This window comes from Mustela nivalis, assembly GCF_964662115.1.
Source record: "Mustela nivalis genome assembly, chromosome: 1".
In the NCBI taxonomy this organism is placed as follows: Eukaryota; Metazoa; Chordata; class Mammalia; order Carnivora; family Mustelidae; genus Mustela; species Mustela nivalis.
In genome coordinates this window covers 49,432,998-49,452,216 of record NC_139020.1, presented here as the reverse complement: position 1 = coordinate 49,452,216, position 19,219 = coordinate 49,432,998, and the positions used below count along the sequence as shown (strand labels likewise).

The 19,219-nt window shown below is 36.5% G+C and overlaps 1 protein-coding gene across 11 annotated transcripts in view; it reads right to left on the bottom strand.

Moving 5' to 3' along the window:
• Positions 1-338: 338 nt before the first annotated feature.
• ZPLD1 (zona pellucida like domain containing 1) overlaps positions 339-19,219 on the bottom strand; it is a 392,412-nt gene continuing 373,531 nt past the window's right edge. For all 11 annotated transcript variants that reach the window (XM_082696335.1, XM_082696332.1, XM_082696341.1 and 8 more), the window contains 4 exons: positions 11,027-11,198; positions 9,671-9,779; positions 3,293-3,322; positions 339-2,894 (listed from right to left, as the gene is read on the bottom strand). In XM_082696335.1, the coding sequence (XP_082552461.1) occupies positions 2,719-2,894; positions 3,293-3,322; positions 9,671-9,779; positions 11,027-11,198 (487 nt within the window). In that variant the 3' untranslated portion in view covers positions 339-2,718. The remainder of the gene's footprint in view (positions 2,895-3,292; positions 3,323-9,670; positions 9,780-11,026; positions 11,199-19,219) is intronic.

Sequence of the window (19,219 nt, the reverse complement as noted above, 5' to 3'; positions counted from 1 at the left end):
GAGCTTCTTGTCTTTCCAGTTCTGATTTTCCCCTCAAAGTTTTAAAAATTATAGGTTCAGTGTTAGTGCTCAAACTCAAGGTAAAGCACACTTCTTTACCGTCAACTGATCTCCTGAATAGGTCTCCTGACACAGAGCTGTAACCAGGAAGCTCAATATGGAGAGAACAAGCTTCATCTAGTTTCAGAGATCACTGCCCTTCCCTGTTGCATGAAGGAGCTTATTTTAAGTTCAGTCATTCTTAACATTTGTGAATCTAGGAAGAGAATGTTGAGATTAGGAAGGAGAAATACCTTAAAAAAAAACAAAAACAAAAACAGATGACTATTTTAAAGATATTCATTTACAATTATTTTATTAAACAATCATCTTTTACATGTCATCAGACCTAACTAACCCCTGAAGTGCCAAAACAAAACAAAACAAAACAAAAACAGTTTGAGGTATTAAAACTGAAGGAACATTTGCACATATTTTGTAAGGCTTTCACACTATAGTAACCAAAATATTCAGCACAACTAAATACTACACATAACTGCAGGTTGATAAGAACAAAACTATATAAAACAAACATGGTTTGTCTCATTATAGCTCTGATTCTCCCATTTATAGTGACAGGAAGGCAAAAAAAAAAAAAATCTGAGATGTAAGTTGCTTACAAAATGATGTGTCCATTATTCAATTTTAAAAAGTGGTATATAGAATGTAAAAGGTCACTGACCTGAAACAGTTCCCAAAAACACAAAATCAAACTGACCAACTGGCTTCAATGATAACGTCCTATTCACAGGACTTAATCCTCAGATTAATGGCAATTCACTTAAAGTATCTGAAATAGATCTACTAAATAGATCTACTAAACTATTTTAATTACCCATGTGCATATAAGATCACATAAGTAGCACACATGGTCCGTACTTTTTCTTTTCTGTAGGATTTTTCCGTTTAAAGTAGAAAATAAATTCTTAATACAGATAAAGTTCAGAATGGTCACTTCAAAGGGATTTTTGAAGTAACACAGGGAAGAGGAAGTTGGCTTTCTAAGTGTTAGACTTTTTAATATTGAATAAATTATCCAAAGACTTTCTGGACCTATTTCACTTTGACTGTATCTAAACATTGAAAGAGAAAGTTGAGGCAATCATATAGCTAATTATTATAATATAAACACTTTCTTCTAATCTGTTCAGGCAAATTGGAGAAAAGGTGTTTTTCATTTGATGATTGATTTAATTATTAACTTCAGAGCATAGCTACTTCATTTGAAACAAATTTAAAATTGCATAGCGATTTGCATATAGGATACTAAATTAAGTTCTGAATAATGGATCACAAATGTTGAATATAAATTAGTCTCTACAGCAGTTGTTACAGGTAACATAACACATCTAGTAGCCATGTGCTAGATTTTGATGGTTGTCGCTGAATTGTTCTATTCAGTTGTGTAGATAGGCTGAAGAAAAGGAAGGATAATTTTTTTTTTTGTAAGAACAGTCTGCTTAAACTTGGCTTTTAAAAACTTTTTGCAAAACTGATAAAAGACCAGATACTTCTTGCAGCTTACTATATAGGAAAATACTGTTTATTCCATGGTGAACATGATACTTTCAAGAAGACACCCTAACAAGTTAGACTCCTCCAGATTCTTTGTTTAGCCAGCATCAAAAAATTTGTGGGAAAAGGACATTTTTTCATAGAGACAGCAACAACGTTCTGCAAAACACACTTAGCCTGTTTCCTCTTTGTCATAGGAAAAAAAGGGAAACTAGGTTGTTAAAAACCCCTATGGGAACACTACACGTATGTGTGGGGACAGTGTCCTCTCCCACAACTATGGTTTGTTCTCATATGTAATGGCTCTTGAAAGAAGAAAGACCTTTGCAGTTGCCTCACTACTAGAAATAGTAGTGCTTTTGCAAAAGCAGCTGAGCGGTTTACCTGGGAGGAGAGTCAACATGTGCTAATGTTCTCACTTGAACCAGGAGAAAACTGATCACAGTCATTCCTATACAAATGAATAATGATCTAGGGTCACTTAGTATCTTTCAGAGGTTAATGACTATTTTTACTATTTGCTACACAAGTAGATGGTCCAGGTTAAGATACATTTCCCAAGAGTTTGTTGTTTTGTTTTGTTTTGTTTTTTAATGAATATCATCGGACATGGAAATCAGCCAAAAACACAGGTCATAGAATAAGTAATTAAATCTCAAGTGTCCAAATTGGCCAGTCCAATTAAAACATATCCCCAAGCTGGAATTATCTGGAATAAAACAAAAGAGTGACTTTCATTTTAGGACCACATATACAACTCTAAATGCTATTACATCAGGTTTTAACACTTACGGGGGTGGGGGGGAATGCAACAAATGTATTTTTTTCTACGCCCACCTTTATCTCTGTAACAACCAAAAATCAAAAGAAAATTGAAATAAAATGAAATGTGACTGATCCTGTAAGATCTAAGTCCTGAATATTGTTTGCTTATTGTCATTATACCAATTGGTGCCAAACAAATAGGGCTGACCACATACATAAATGACAAGAACAATAGCATCAAAATTCTTTCACTATCATCATGCTAATGAGCTACACTGTGAAATCTATCAAACCTATAAATACCAAATGCTGGCTGGCATTCAATTTGGATGAAACACTGACAAGTCACCCATGGTATGGTCAGTGAATCCTTTTCCCAAAAGGAGGGACCTGTTACAGTCAGTCAAAGACTGGGTTTCTTATGCCATTCAACACTAAATTGGTGGGTGCCTTTCTGTGTAGAAGGGCCAGTGAGCACAAGAGAAGGGAAAAGCTCATGACTCCCAGAATGACCATTCCTGATATCAGTGCACTGGTAACGGTGTTCAGCTGGAAAGGAGGGTCACTTGGAGAACCTGCAAGCAATAAAATACACATAGTGGAAAGGTCCAATATTGGATTTCTCTCACCTTATCCCAGTTTATACCTGCAAAACATCTGTCATTAGTATCTTGTGAAATAACAGCACGACATGATAAATGCTATAATCTATTTGACTATAATTCAATCCAGTAACCAAAGATTATGCAGTTTAGAAGACTGATATTCCCTGGGCTGCCAAAAAAAAAAAAAAATCATCTGTAAAATGCTATAAAAATTGACCACCAGGTCTCATATGAGTTCAGATGTTATGTAAAATATAACAAACTTGTAAAATCAGAACTCATCATATTTAGTTGCAACTGATAGTCAAAAAACACTTAAAATTTTTAAAAATCGTACTTTTATTTTCAATATATGTTCATTAGCTTACCAAGCTGCGAATTGTTGGTTGGAGTCTCATCTGAGAGAGAAAAGAAAAAGAAAAGCAATATTGTATCTCTAAATATTTACTTGTGTTTATTATAATTCTGTGATTACTTTTTACCTATATGTGTTTCATCCACAATCTCCATGGGTGAGGGAATCATGAAAATCTTCCTAAACCATTCTGCTTTCCAATTTTCTGTTTCATGTGTCTGAGATTTTTTTCTGTCTCTCCCATAAGCCCACACCCTGCCAGTTTCCCTAGGCATACAGATATAATCGCAAAATATACTGTATGATATTCTTTCCTGCCAACCTTTCTTTGTCATTCTCTCTCTAGTCAGGTTAGTGGGGGCAGTAATTGTTAACAGCTATTACATTTTTTATAGCCCTATAACCTGCCATTTGTTATTGTGTTCTAGAGAAGTATTCATTATTTAGTGCCGCTCTACTTTAAGTGTTGCAAATTTGCCCATCATAATTTGCAAAAACATCATTTTAAGTTCCTAAAAGATAAATTCACACTTAGTAACTAAATGAAAGGAAAACATGACTCCTAATCTTGCATTGCAGGATTTTTTGCATCTGTTTTTGTTTGTTTGTTTTTAAAGAATTTATTTATTTATTTGACAGAGAGAGATCACAAGTAGGCAGAGAGGCAGGCAGAGAGAGAGAGAGGAGGAAGCAGGCTCCCCGCTGAGCAGAGAGCCTGATGCGGGGGCTGGATCCCAGGACCCTGAGATCATGACCTGAGCCGAAGGCAGTGGCTTAACCCACTGAGCCAGCCCCGATTTTTTACATCTATTAAGTAAAAGATTAAAGCTGGTGATTTTTTACTTGTCCCTGGAAAACCTCATAATGGATGCAGTGACGCATTCACCTGGTATCCCAGCTTGTGTTATGCATTTGGTAATCATATAGCCATTAACCTCTGATCTTGTACAATGAGTGGATATCATTTTTGGTCTTAAATATGTGGGTGTGTATGTGCCTGTGGGTGTCCGTTATCTGAACCATAAAATGTGTGCCGTTGACTGTTTGGGAGTGTAAATATTATTACAATTAACATGTGTGTCATGCCATACAGTTTACAAAGTGCTGCTTCATGTGTCATCACATTTTGTCCTCATAACAGCCATATGGTTTTAACATTATTGCTACCCCCATTTTACAGATGAAGAAACTTCCATCTGTCACAGCCTCCATGATGAAGTAAACATATGTTTAAATAATAGCTCGGCTTCAGAATCCTTTTTCTAAAATAATATAGACTAGCCAAGCATGGAACAAAATTTTAGTTATAAAGATGACTATCTCAAGCTATGAAACCCCAGGGTTGGTATTTGAAATGATTGATTGGGAGAACCTGGCGTGATATTTAGAAGCCATCTGATGCCATTTCTTTTAAGACATATATATGAGTCTTGGCGGAAATGATGATTCTGCAGTTTGAGCCGGAAGTATAACGCTCCAAATTAATGGAGTGCTCATTTATAGTATTCTTTAGAATGGTGCAGTGCACCACTGTAGGACAAAAAGGAGGGGGAAAAAGCACAAATTTTTATTACAGGACACCCTTAGGAAAATCCTAACCTCTGACCAACACTATTTTATAAAGACACTTGTTTCTCATGGAATTGGATGGAATGAATGAACTGTGATCAATTCTCCCAAAAGATTTCCAAGACAAAATGCCTCACTGGAACATGGAGGAGCATATGTAAGGCTCTAAAACTCCTTTTTCAAAGTTATTCTTTGTTTATAAATAACATTTATTTTCATTTATTTATTTATTTTTAAGACTAGAAAGCTCCTTCTCCTATGTGTCCCAAATTAGGTGAAAGTGCTAAGACTGGCTGCGCATGCTATTTTCTGTATCCTGAAGTTAATTAAAGAAGTCAGAAAGTCCCCTTCTCTCCCACATTAGCAGCAACACTTCCTTCAGAACACTACCCCAGGTGTCACTCACAAGGATGGGGCTATGGACAAAATCTTTACATGAGACAAACTGTCGGATGAGCCATACCAGCCACAGGTTCCAGGACTGAAAAAGTACAAGCGTCCTACCTCTGATGGCAGCAAAGGGCTAAAATTAAAGCATGTACTATTTGAGTACCATTTGGAACTGCATTTGATAGTGGATAAACATAGAGCGAATCACTTTATCTAGTTGCTGTTTCTGGTTTCATTCCATTTCTAGTATCTTGCAATTTGGTTTAGCCCCAAAGGGAAGGTAGACATTTTCTAGGAGATTTTTTTTTTCACCACACACTCTTGTTTATTTTTCTCTTACACACACTTGGTCTTACCATATATATATATATATATATATGCTAAAAGACACCTTCTGGATTTAGAATGTATGGGAATACTAAACTTGGTGGGCTCTTCAAAATGCATGCAGCTAGTTGAGGACCCAGAGGAGGAAAGTGACAGCAGCAATATCATGGCTGTTGGAAACCCAGAAGCACCTGATAAGCATTTTTTCTCTGCTTTTCTTTCATATAAGTAGCAGAAATAAATGGACCAAGTAAGCATTGGTGCAAGGATATATACAGAATAAATATTTTTCTTTTCTTAGCACAAGCAAACTATTTTCTTTAATCTTCGATTATCTACGTATATGGTAAAATGGACCACATATTTCAAATTCAGAGCTTCCAAATTTATTATTTATTTATTTGAGATGAGGGCAAAAGAGGCCAAGAGACAGGGAAAGAAAGAATGTTTTCTTAAAGATTTATTTATTTTACTTGAGAGAGAGTGGGGGGTGGGGGGTCAGAGGGAGAGGGAGAGAATCATCAAGCAGACTCCCCACTGAGTACAGAGTTTGACTTGGGGCTCAATTCCCAGGACCCTAAGATCATGACCTGAGCCAAAAGCAAGGTTTGAAAACTCAACAAACTGATCCACCCAGGTGCCCAAGAGAGAGTATCTTGGCCCTCTCTCCACAGCAAGCACAGAGCTGAGCCAGGACTTGATCTCATAACCCTGAGATCATGACCAGAGCTGAAATCAAGAGTTGGAAGCGCAACTGACTGAGGGACCTTGAGGATTTCCTAACTCTTTATCCTCCATTATGTTATTTTTGTTAATAATCCACGTCTACCTTTGAAGACTAAGATTCCTGAGAGCAAAGACTGTGGCCTGTTCTCTAGTCTATTCCCAGTACTGAACAGAATGCTTGTTCCATGTGGAGGTTTGTATAAATTATTAACTCCCCATAATTCAATGATATGCATTGAATAGTTGACTAGGACTTCCTCCCATCAGAATTTATGTAAATAAAACAATTAGGTACTATTGATTTCCAGGACTTGCAGTTGTGAATTTCTAGAATTATATGCCATGATAAGCATTTCCCTACTGAATAGTTTTAGCATGTGGAGGTGTGAAATAAGAACACTTCAGGAATTTTGAGGATTTGAAATATTGCAGATAGGAATCTTTTCCTAAATCAATCAACAAAAGGATTTACAGTATTGGGCAAAATGATCAGAATGTCTTCGATTGTATTAAAACAAAAGAAGGGGCGCCTGGGTGGCTCAGTGGGTTAAGCCTCTGCCTTCGGCTCAGGTCATGATTCCAGGGTCCTGGGATAGAGCCCCACATCGGGCTCTCTGCTCAGCAGGGAGCCTGCTTCCTCCTCTCTCTCTGCCTGCCTCTCTGCCTACTTGTGATCTCTGTCTGTCAAATAAATAAATAAAATCTTTAAAAAAAGAAAAAAAAAGTACTGAGCTTTAACAACTTACTAAACTTGACCTAAGTCAGATGTCTAAGGGAAAGGAGTGGTTCAATGAGTAAACAGAGCAAAAATTCCAAGTACCAGAGAGCTTTGAAGAGAGCAAATCAAGCCTGAAATTGGACTTGTCTATAAAAAATTGGCCACAGGACCTGGAGAGATAAATTCTAGCTGACCTAAGGTAAAAATGAAGTGAAACTGAGAACAGAAGGTAGCCCTGGTCATTAAGCTAGACATTATGTTTACATAGGATTTTCCTATTGAAGGATATGGCTTGATTTCTGAGTTCTATATGTATGTAGAATTCAAAATAATAATTTTTAAATTATGATACTGTAGTAACATAAAGTAAAAATTGTTATATATGGCCCTCTACACCGTGAGGTCACCATGATTGTCCAGAAATGAGCACCATCCTAGAGCTATTTATCAAAATTATAACAAATAAAACCACAGAGAGTAAGAGAGGAATGAAGGGCATCCAGAACTTTTAAACATGATTCTTTGGGGGCTTTGCCAGTGAGGAGACTGAGGTTACTAAAACAACACTACTGTGTTGGAAAATGAATGTTATCTTTGAGGTGAAAATAGGTTAAAATTGGAAAGGAAGATATTCAGGCATGACTTCAGTGACATTGTGATCGAGGCATGAGCTGCCTAAGGTTTGAGCCAAGATACTTGGGCAAGTGACTATGGTATAGGTAAAACCTGTAAACTTGCATGACTGGGTGGCTATGGTAGAATAAGAAACTTCTACTTGGGGGATGTCTGTGTGGCTCAATCAGTTAAGTGTCAGCATTCAGCTCAGGTCATGATCCCGGAGTCCTGTATCAGGTTCCCTGCTCAGAGTGGGAAGTCAACTTCTTGCTCTGCCTGCCACTCTTTCTTTCTCTCTCTCTGACAAATAAATAAATAAAATTTAAAAAAAAAAAAAGAAAAGAAAAGAAACTTCTACTTGGTTAATATTTACTGAGAGTTCGAGATCTTAAAAATGTTGGTCCTTGTAAAAATGTATCTTATGCTAACAAATTAATTAAAATGTGTACCATTTAAATTTGATTTGGTGCATGTAAGAAGGAAGCAAGCAGGTTAATAAGGAGGAAAAGCCATCTACTCAACATGGGAAGAGAGATGCCCCTTTCAAGGGTTTTTTTCTCTTACACAAAACTGATGCTAGATATGGTCCATAGAAATAAAAATATTTTTATTGTGTCTACCCAAAACGATTCCTAGTTATTGGCAATGAGGGTTGAGTTTCCATGCAGTGTAATTCTATGAGTTATTTCTGACAGCCGGACAAGAGATAAGAATTGGGCCTTTCATAAACCACAAGCCAGTCATTTTCAAACCATTCAAAATGCATAACAAACCTCAGGGAATGCAGAGTAAGTTTGAAATTTCATATTTAATAAATTTCTGCGTTATTTTAAAAAACCCATTAGCTTGTTTTTAAATAATGGTATGTCTAAACAAACACAGAGGAGTGAATAATTTAAGCAACTGTCTAAACTTTCTAGGCCAAATCATTTTTTGCTTAATTACCTATTTCAGGCAAAACTTTCTTTTCACTGTGGAACAGAGGGCATGGGAAAAAAAGTAAAGATAATCTCATTGAAACACGATAATAACCTTATGGCTAAGATAAAAGTGAGAAAAAATTATTAGAATACAATCCAAACCAGAACTCTACTTTTTTAAAGACAAATTTAGATCTATAGGGTAAGAATCTTAAAGCAGCTTCTTCAAACCCCTTGTTTTAAGATATTTTCCCAATGAGGTGACGTAAAATCCCACGTCATATAGCTTGTTTGGACACAGCGGAGCTAGAATCAGTTTTTCTGACTTAAGTTTGGGTTGTTTACCCTGCATGTCTGTTTTCTCCAGTTGATTCTGAATGTCTCTGGGCTCACACTGATAGAAAACAATATCCCTTTGGAGAGTGTGTGTGGATGTACATGCATGCACAAATATTTGCATATATGAGAAGATGTGCGGATAAGTAAGCCGTTGTATCTGTTAGATTCGTGACCGTGGTTGGGTGTGCTGGAAGGGCTATGTAATATTCAAGATCCTGGCAAGAAACAAATGGTACTCACACTGGGCATTTTAAGAAAAGTTTAATAGGACTATTTTAAAGATACAGGGAATTCACGAAAGTAAGTCAAGTTCCCAGGGCTATAGGAAGGTTCCAGTTCTGGTGAGAGAGTTGTTGGGGAGGAACTCTGTGGACTTCATTTTCATCTTCGGATAGCACCACCTACTGGCCAAACCCAGCCAAGCACTGGATGGCAAAGCACTGGATGGGTGCAGTTCACACAGGCCCCATCTTCAGGGGAGAGAGCAGGACAGAGAAAAGGGCGAGTGAAACATGTACAGCACGGTATATTTGTATACTTGTGTGTGTGTGTGTGTGTGTAGTGTGTGCATGTGTATAAAGGGAAATATTGTAAAAGACAATATTGCCCTTTGTGTGAAAGTTGAGTAAACAGGAAACTACTGTGAAATTAAAGTTGCTTAGCAGTTTATCTTGTTTCACAGTTAATTAGTGTTATTGAGAAACCACTTTGAGTTCTCCTTCGAAGCCAAGTAATAAGCCATTTTGGAACAATCTATTACTACACACAAAAGGAGAAACGTTCCTACCACTCCGAGTAATGATGGGACCAGCAGAGAGGACGGCGCTTCCAGACGTGCTCTGGGGGCTCCAAGTGGTCCTCCTCCCCGCATCTCTTCTTTCTCTGTGGCCGCAAGTCTGAGGTGTTAATGAAAACAAATGAAATTCCACACCAGCACAAAATTGGTTCTTTATGGCCATTTGGAAAGCAGATTCTTTTGGAAGAGATACCACATGTTTAATTTTATTCATTTACTTCTGTGCATTTATTTAATTACTTTGCATATGATTGCTACAGTGTTTCTCATTCTGGCTTGGGCCACATTTCTTATTTCCTCCTGTTATAATTGTGCTTTGCCTCATTAATTCACATAGCTCAATGTTTCTCCTGAAAAAGAGCTGTGTTTATCAAACTTTTTTCTTTTATTTCTCTCAAGCCTTTAATAAATCTTTTCCTGAAATGTTGGTCAGCATAGAGTCAAGGTAATGTGGATTCACCATTTAACCCCATCTGATACAGCTAGTTAGGACTAAAGTAATCAATCATTGTGAAGGAAATGCATGAATTAGAGCATAAATAAAAATGTATTAAAGCTATTTCCAATTTTAAAATGTGGCTTCATTTTTCTCAGGTTAATATTGATATGACCTTAGGGACCTGTCAGCAATAGCTATCTTTTCTTATTCACTAGTAAATGGATCAATATTTTAATGATGGCTGTATGCAATTCAGATCCATGCCTATTTTACAAGTTCTAACTTGCAATCCAAGGGATTCCTGGGCCACCCATCCCAAATCTACCTTTCTAGTGTCAGCCCTGCCCCCTCCCTATGTTTTCCAGTCATCCCCTACTCTGTCCCATCACTTCATGAAGTTCTGGTAGTTCCCTGGTTACTCTGTCTTATGTGTCTGTGAATTCAGTCAACCTGTGGGATGGGGTGTCTCTCACACTCTTGATTTTGTTTCTTTGGGGTTCATCCATCTTCAGAGTCATACCCCGGGTTTCATGTCTTCCATCAAACCTCCCAGTCTCTCCTGTTCTTCTCACAGTGGTGATTACTGCCTCTTACAACAACCCATACATGTGTCTGTCTTTGGACCATAACATTTTTATCTTATCTTCTTCCATGACAGTCTCATGGTCCTCAAAGATCAGCTAAATGAGTTCAGAATTTATGCAAACATGTCTGTTTTCCTAGTATTATGCTTGGTACAATAGTAGGCATCCAATAGATCTTTACTGCATAAATAAATAAATAAACTCTACTTCAAACTATTGGCTTGACCCATATTCACTTTCTATACAGAAATTAGTCCCTAACACTGGATAACCCTTCAGCTTAGATCAATTTGATAATTTAGAAGAAAGTTGCTAAAAACATACAGGCATAAGGAAGGGGCAGTCATCAGCTCTGCAGAGCTTGGTAACACAGTGCAGGAAGACAGTAGACATTTTCTGATTCTTGTGTTTCACAAATCGGAACACTTCAAAGGAAAATCGGCCCTGCTGGCTTCTGCCATTTTCAATGACGGTGGTCTGAGGATCTTTGTCACAGCTACATTTTAGGGAATGTGAAAACAGGATGTTACTAAAGATTACCAGCCCGCTGGAAATGGTAAACTAATTTCTGCAGTATTAAGAGCTAACAAAATCATGCCATGTTACAGATATTTAATAAGAGCATAAGCTAACTCAACAAATATGACAAGAGTGACCTAGATCGCAAAGTTTAAACAGATCAATTTCTGACTATAATAGTACCATCAAATTTTAGAGGGATTATACTTTCATAAGGTTCAAAAATCCAAACAGTATAAAGCATACGTAGTGAAAAGTCTCCCTCTCATCATCGCCCTTGTCCGCACCATTCCATATCCACATTCAAATCTGCCAGAGGTGACCTCACTTGCTACTGCATCTTCCCAGCGTATACACAGACAGAAGCTGAAGCAATGAATTCTTATTGTTTCCTCCTTCTTTAAAAAAAAAAAAAAAAACCTACATTGCTTTGTTCCTTGTCTTTTAAAAAATTTAACAGGACATTTTAGGGATCTTTCCATATGAGTATTTAGCAAGCCCCCTCATTCTTTTTGCGTACCATACAGTATTCCATCACGCACATGCGACAACCGTTACTTAATTAGGTCCCTATTTATGGAACTTTGCATCATCTTGAATCTTCTGCTTTTTACGAAGTAATAATGAATAGCCTTATAATGCCTTATTTTGAACATAAGCAGAATTATCTGTACAATGTCATTTAGTAGATTTTGCCACATTGCCTTCTGTAAATATTACTGCATTTTGTACTCTGCCAGTAATATATGCAAAAAATCTTTCTTTCCCCCAGAGAACAACAAAGTGTATGGGAAAAAAATGGTTGTTCTCTGTTGGGGAGGAAAAGTAAACTGTCACTAATAATTTTAATTTACATTTTTGTCAGTGGGAATGACTAAGTACATCTTTCCATATACATTAGAGCCATCTGTATTTATCTGAAAACTGTTTATGTCCTTTGCCCAAATTTCTCTTTTGTTGTTGGCTTTTCTTTCTGTTTCCTACAAGTTCTTTATGTGCTAGGAATACTAGTTCATTGTTTGTTATATAAGTTGAAAATTGCTTGTTGCCCAGTTTTGGACATTTCTCAAGTGTGCCTGCGTGTATCTGTTCATACATACATAGGAAGTTTAGTTTTATGTTAAAATTTCAATATTGTATAGCTTTTAGTAAGTCATGTCCTGTTTCATTATGCTTTACTTTATTGTGCTTTCAGAGATTGTGGTTTTTAGGAATTGAAGGTTGGTGGCAACCCTGCCTCGGGCAAGTCTAGTGGCACCATTTTTCCAACAGCAGTTCCTCATTTTCTGTCTCTATGTCACATTTTGGTAATTCTCACAATATGTCAAACTTTTTCATTATTATTATATTTGTTACAGTGATCTGTGATCAGTGATCTTTAATGTTACTATTGTAATTTGCCCATCCCCCCAAAAAACTATGCCCCTCTAAGACAGTGAAGTTAAGTGATAAACGTGTGTTCTGACTGTTCCACTGATCACATGTTTCCCCATCTCTTTCCCTCTCCTCAGGCCTCCCCATTCCCTGAGATGCAATAATATTGAAATTAGGCCATTTAATAGCCCTACAGTGGCCTCTAATTGTTCAAGTGAAAAGAAGAGTCACACATCTCTCATTTTAGATCAAAAGCTAGAAACAATTAAGCTTAGTGAGGAAGGCATGTAGAAAGCTGTTTCAGGCTGAAAGCTAGGCCTTCTGCACCAAAAAGCCAAATTGTAAAAGCAAGGGAAAAGTTCTTGAAGGAAATTAAAAGAGATATTCCAGTGAACACACGAATGATAAAGTAAAAAGCTACTCCATAACAAAGTCCTAAATTTCTTCAATTCTAGGAAGGCTGAGAGCGATGAGGAAGCTACAGAAGAACAGTTTGAAACTTGCAGCGGTTGGTTCATGAGGTTTAAATAAAGAAGCCATCTCCGTAACATCAAAGTAGAGGGTGAAGCAGCAAGTGCTGACATAGAAGCTGCACAAGTTACCCAGCAAGTTCACACGATGTCCACTCTACAGCTCAAAGATCAAGGAGTAATTTTGACTTCAAGTCTTATTATTTAAGAAATACATTTCGTAAGGCTACGGGGGGCCATTGGTAGTGATTCCTTTGACGGGTCTGGGCAAAGTTCATTGAAAACCAGGAAAGGATTCACAGTTCTAGATGCCATGAAGAAAGTCAAAATATCAAATGACAGGACTTTGGAAGAAGTTGATTCCAACCTTCATGGGTGACATGGAGAGGTTCAAGACTTCTACGGAGGAAGTAACTGCAGATGTGGCAAAAACAGTAAGAGAATTAGGAATTACAAGTGGAGCCTGAAAAACGTGACTGAATCCCTGCAATCCCATGATAATGGGATCTCAACAAATGAGATGTTTCTTCCGAATGAGCAAAGAACCTGGTTTCTAAATATGGAATCTACTCCTGGTGAAGATGCTGTGAAGATTATTGAAATGACAACAAAGGATTTTCTATAAACTCAGTTGTTAAAGCAGCAGGGTTTGAGATGATTGACTCCAGGTTTTAAAGAAGTTCTACTGTGGGTAAAATGTGGGTAAAATCAAAGAGCACTGCATACTACAGAGAAATTGTTTGTGAAAGGAACAGTCAACCCATATGGCAAGCTTCACTGTTGTCTTATTTTAAAAAATTGCCACGGGCACTCCAGCCTTCAACAACCACCACCCTGGATAATCAGCAGCCATCAATATTGAGGCAAACATTCCACCAGCAAACAGATGACAAATCACTGAAAGCTCAGAGGATGGTTAGCTTTTTTTTTTTTTAGCAATAAAGTACATTTTAAAGGCAAGCCACTTCATGTTGGTAGGTGGCAATTTTTTTTTTTTAAAGATTTTATTTATTTATTTGACAGAGAGAGGAAGAGAGGCAGGCAGAGAGAGAGGAGGAAGCAGGCTCCCTGCCGAGCAGAGAGCCTGATGCGGGGCTCGATCCCAACACCCTGGGATCATGACCTGAGCTGAAGGCAGCGGCTTAATCCACTGAGCCACCCAGGCGCCCCAGCAATAAAGTACATTTTAATGAAGGTCTGTACATTGTTTTTTAGGCACGATGTTATTGCACACTTAATAGATTACAGTATAATTTAAACATAACTTTATATGCACTGGGAAATCAAAAAATTCAATTGACTCGCTGTATTGAAATATGTGCTTTATCAGAGTGGTCTGGAACCAAACCCACAGTATCTCCAAGGTATGCCTGTATTTGGACCAAAGATGGATAATTCTTACTCCAAAGTTTTAAAAATATTTACGTTAATATGGTTTCTTCTGCCACTTTTAAAACTGTATTTTTATATTTAAATTAATAATTTACTTAAAGTTTATTATTGTACATTAAATGAACTATAGATCCAGGATGATATTTTCCTCATGGTTATGCACTTTCAACACCATTTTTTAAAGTTTCTTTTTATTCTACTGATTTGTGGTATTAGTCTATCATATCGTAAATTCCCAAATGTTTTGGATCTATTTCTCAACTCACTATTCTAATTTTTGTCTATGTGGCTAATTTTGTATAATATCACATTCCTTTAATAATTTTAGAACTGCTTTTAACTATAATATGTGGTTAGGCTATTTCCATGTTTTGGGATATTTTGTGGATTTGTTCATCCCTTTTCTTGATTTGATTAACTTGTGATTGTTTTTTTCAAAGAATGTTATTTATTTCAAAATTTTGGTTCATATTTCCAATTCTGTTCCAAGTGTTATCTGTTTTAAACTTCTAAGTAATGGTGAATTTTTGTTTTCATATTGTTAAGCATTGTCAGCTATTAATATATAGCTCACTTACTATTTCATTCAGCTCTTCTATACCCTTACTTAATTGTTGGCTACCAGATCTGAGTTTCCTAAGAGAGGGGAATTAAAGTCTCCCATTTTTATTATATTTCTGATTATGTCTTTTTACAGTTCTCCTCATTTCCACTTGATGAAACTTTTGATTTTATCCAGGGCATCCTTTCTTTATGTTGGTGTAAGTCTTCTTTCAATTTAGGAAAGTATTTCTGGACTATATATTTTTTTAAATTTTTTTAAAATTTTTTAATTTTAACATCTTAATTTTATTTTTTTCAGTGTTCCAAGATTCATTGTTTATGCATCACACCCAGTGCTCCATGCAATATATGCCCTCCTTAATACCCATGAAGTATTCCTGGACTATATTTTTAATTACTTGTTCTATTGTATTATGTTGGATCCTTTGTGGGGAGGGGGACATTCCAATTATGTATTTTAGACATGTGTTGGATTCCTTCAGACTACCTTTTATTTTTACTATCTTTACTGTAATCCTCTTTATCTTTTCTTTTATATTTGTTTCTTTTTATTTGCATCCTAGTTTTATTTTCTCTGTCCCGTACTGTGCTTTCTGCTGTTTCTATTCTCCCTAGAACACCTAATTGTGTATTCCTCCTGTTTCACAGAAATGTTTCTACAACACACTTTTTTTCCTATTCTATCTTAAATTCTTCCAGTTCCCTTTTCTCATTCTTATAGATTTCCCTTTTACTGTCCTATCCTTTCCTAAGTGAGTTCTATTATTCTATCAACATCACTATGATTTTTTTAAAGATTGATTTATTTATTTTAGAGAGAAAGAGCACAGAAGTAGGGGAAGGGACAGAGCAAAAGAGAAAGAGAGAGAATCTCAAGTAGACTTCCTGCTAAGTGTGGAGACCAAAGCAGGGCTTGATCCCATTACCCTGAGATCATGACCTGAGCCAAAATCAAGAATTGAACACTTAACCAGTTGGCTGAGCTACCCAGGCACCGCCATCACTATGATTTTTTAAGAGAAATTCATTTAGACTTTAGAATAAACTTCTTCATAAAATTTCATCTTTTTGAAGTGTTATATAAATGGAATCAAGCGATATGTAATCTTTTGGGACTTGATTTTTTTACTCTGTAATTATCTAGAGATACATTTATGTTATGTGTATCAATAATCCATTCTTTTTTATTTAGGAGTAGTATTTTATGCCATGAATATATCACATAAAATTATTTACCTATTGAAGAATATCCATTATTTTCCAGCTTTTGGCTATTGCAAATAAAGTTGTCATTAATATTTGCATACATGTTTTTTTGAGTAAGTCTCTTATATAAACCTTATATCATATAAAGCTCATAATCACTGAGAAAAATGTCCAGGAATGAAATTGCTAGATTTTAGAATAATTGCATATTTAGTTTTCTTACTTTTATTATATTTTTAAGTACTAAATTTTCCATTTGTTTCTTCTTTATGTCTTCCATTTCTGTTCAGAGACTTCCCTTTCATTGCTAAGGCTTTCTATTTTTCCATTTGTTATAAGCATGTTTGCTATTGTCTGTCAAACTTTTTATGATGACTGTTTTTAAAATCTTTTTTTAGATCATTCTAAACTCCCTGTCACATTTATTTTTGTCTGTTTTCTATTCATTTTGAGATCTTCCTGATTGTTGTTGTGAAAGTGATTTTTACTAAACCTAGGACATTTGGACCAGTATTTTATGAGACTCAGGATCTTATATAAACCTTATATTTTAGCTGTCTTTCTTTGCCAACACTTCATCAGGGAAGAAGAGGCACTGTGTCATTACTGCCAAATAGGAGTAGAAATCCAGACTCCTTCTTGGCCTTTCTTGACCACCAAGGAGTGGGGATCTTGTTAATGCTGGGTAGGGTGGGAGTTTCCACTCCCCATTAGGCACCCAATAATATTTCTCTGACTAGCTGGGGTAAGTCAGAAGGCCACTAACTAGTGGCCTTCCACCAATACCCCAAGGACTATGGTCTTGTTACAGTGGGGTAATAGTAAATATCTGACTCTCCACTGGGACTCCTTTGACATTAACCCAATTGGGCATGTAAGGGTATTTCATTATTGCCAGGTGAGAGTAGAAGTACAGAATCCCCACTCAGCCTTCTCTGAAATCATCCCATAAGGAGAGATTGGGATACCTTCTTACAGCCAGACCAAGGAAGGAAATTTGGCCATCTACTCAGTCTTTGTTGGCCTGGGTGGGGATGAAGTCACACTTTATTTTGTGTTGTTAAACTAGAGTAGTACAATTATTATATAAGTTTTCTGTTTTACTAAGCTCTCCTTTTCTAGTCTTTTGGCTTGAGAGGGCAAGCTTTATCATCATTCATCCATTCATTCATTAATATCTGTGCCCACTGATATTTGAGTTAACTTCTGCAGCTCTAAGTCTGGGGTATATAAGACAAAAAGAAAACCCAGGGAACTCACCACAATATCATTCATGAGGTCTCAAATTTCCTAACTTGTTGAGCCCTATCTCCATCTTTTTATATTTATTTTATATATAACATTCGGGGTTTTGTTGTTGTTGTTGTTGTTGTTGCACTTAGCAAAAAGAATAGGCAAAACTCTATCTACTCAGTCTTCTCAGGAATGATTTCAGGTCACTTATTTTTACTACAAAAAAGAATATCAATTTTTTTCTTTTTCCATACTTGTTTACTTCCCTTCTCTTTCCTTCCTTCTCCTTCCATTCCTTTCCTTGCCCTTGTCTCTTCTCTACACCCTTGACAATTTTTGCCTTGACTCCTCGTTCTTTCTTTCCTTTTCTTCTTGTCCTTCTCATTTTCCTCTGTTTCAATTCCTTTTTTTTTTAACCTTTTGACCTCCTTCACCCATTTCTCTCACCCCCAAGTCTCCATGTCTGGCAACCACTAATCTGTTTTCTGTATCTTTGATACCTATGAGAGCTTGCTCCCCCCCACCAATATGATATCCATTCACAATTTCTTTATGCATTCATCCATCAATGGACACTTAGACTGTTTCCATGTTTTGACTATTGTAAATAATGCTGCCATGAGCATGAAGGCACCTATATTTTTTTGAGTTAGTGTTTTCATTTTCTTGCCTAAGTACCCAATAGTGGAATTTCTGGATCAAATGGTGATTCTATTTTTAGTTTATTGAGGAATCTCCACAGTGTTTTCCATAGGGTCTATACCAATTTACATTCCCACCAGCAGTGCACAAGTATTCTTTTTGTTCCACATTCTCACCAACACTTGTTATTTCTTATCTTTTTGATGTAGCCATTCTAATAGGTGTGAGGTGATATCTCTATTATAGGACTGATTTGCATTTCCTTGATTATTGAACAGTTTTTCAGGTACCAGTTGGCCATCTCTATATCTATTCATATCTTCTGCCCATTTTTTGATGAGATTGTTTTTTTACTGTTGAGTTATAGGAGTGATTTTATATATCTATATCTATATATATATAGAGAGAGAGAGAGAGAGAGATTTACTTGAAAGGGAGAAGGCAGGGGAAGATAAAGAGAGAGAATCTCAGGCAGACTCTGCACTGAGCACAGTTCAATCTCATAACCTTGTGGGGTTCAATCTCATAACCTGATCATGACCTGAGCTGAAATAGAGAACTAGACACTTAACCAGCTGAGCCAGCCAGGTGTTCCTTTATATATTTTAGTTTAGTTTAGTTTAGTTTAGTTTAGTTTTATTAACATACAATGTATTATTTGCTTCAGGGGTACAGGTCTGTGAATCATCAGTCTTACACAATTCACAGCACTCACCATAACACATACCGTCCTCAATGTCTATAATCCAGCCACCCTCTTTAAATATTTTAGATGTTAGCCCCTTATCAGATATATGTTTTGTAAGTATTTTCTCCTATTCTTCTATTCAGAAGATTGTCTTTTCATTTGTTTGATGATTTCCTTTGCTGTGCAGAAGATTTCAGCTTGATATAATCCCATTTGTTTAATTTTGCTTCTATTGTTCTATGGTTACTTTTTAATAAAAAAATTAATGTTGCTATGTTTTTTTTTTAAGATTTTATTTATTTATTTGACAGACAGAGATCACAAGTAGACAGAGAGGCAGGCAGAGAGAGAGGAGGAAGCAGGCTCCCCGCTGAGCAGAGAGCCTGATGCGGGGCTCGATCCCAGGACCCTGGGACCATGACCTAAGCC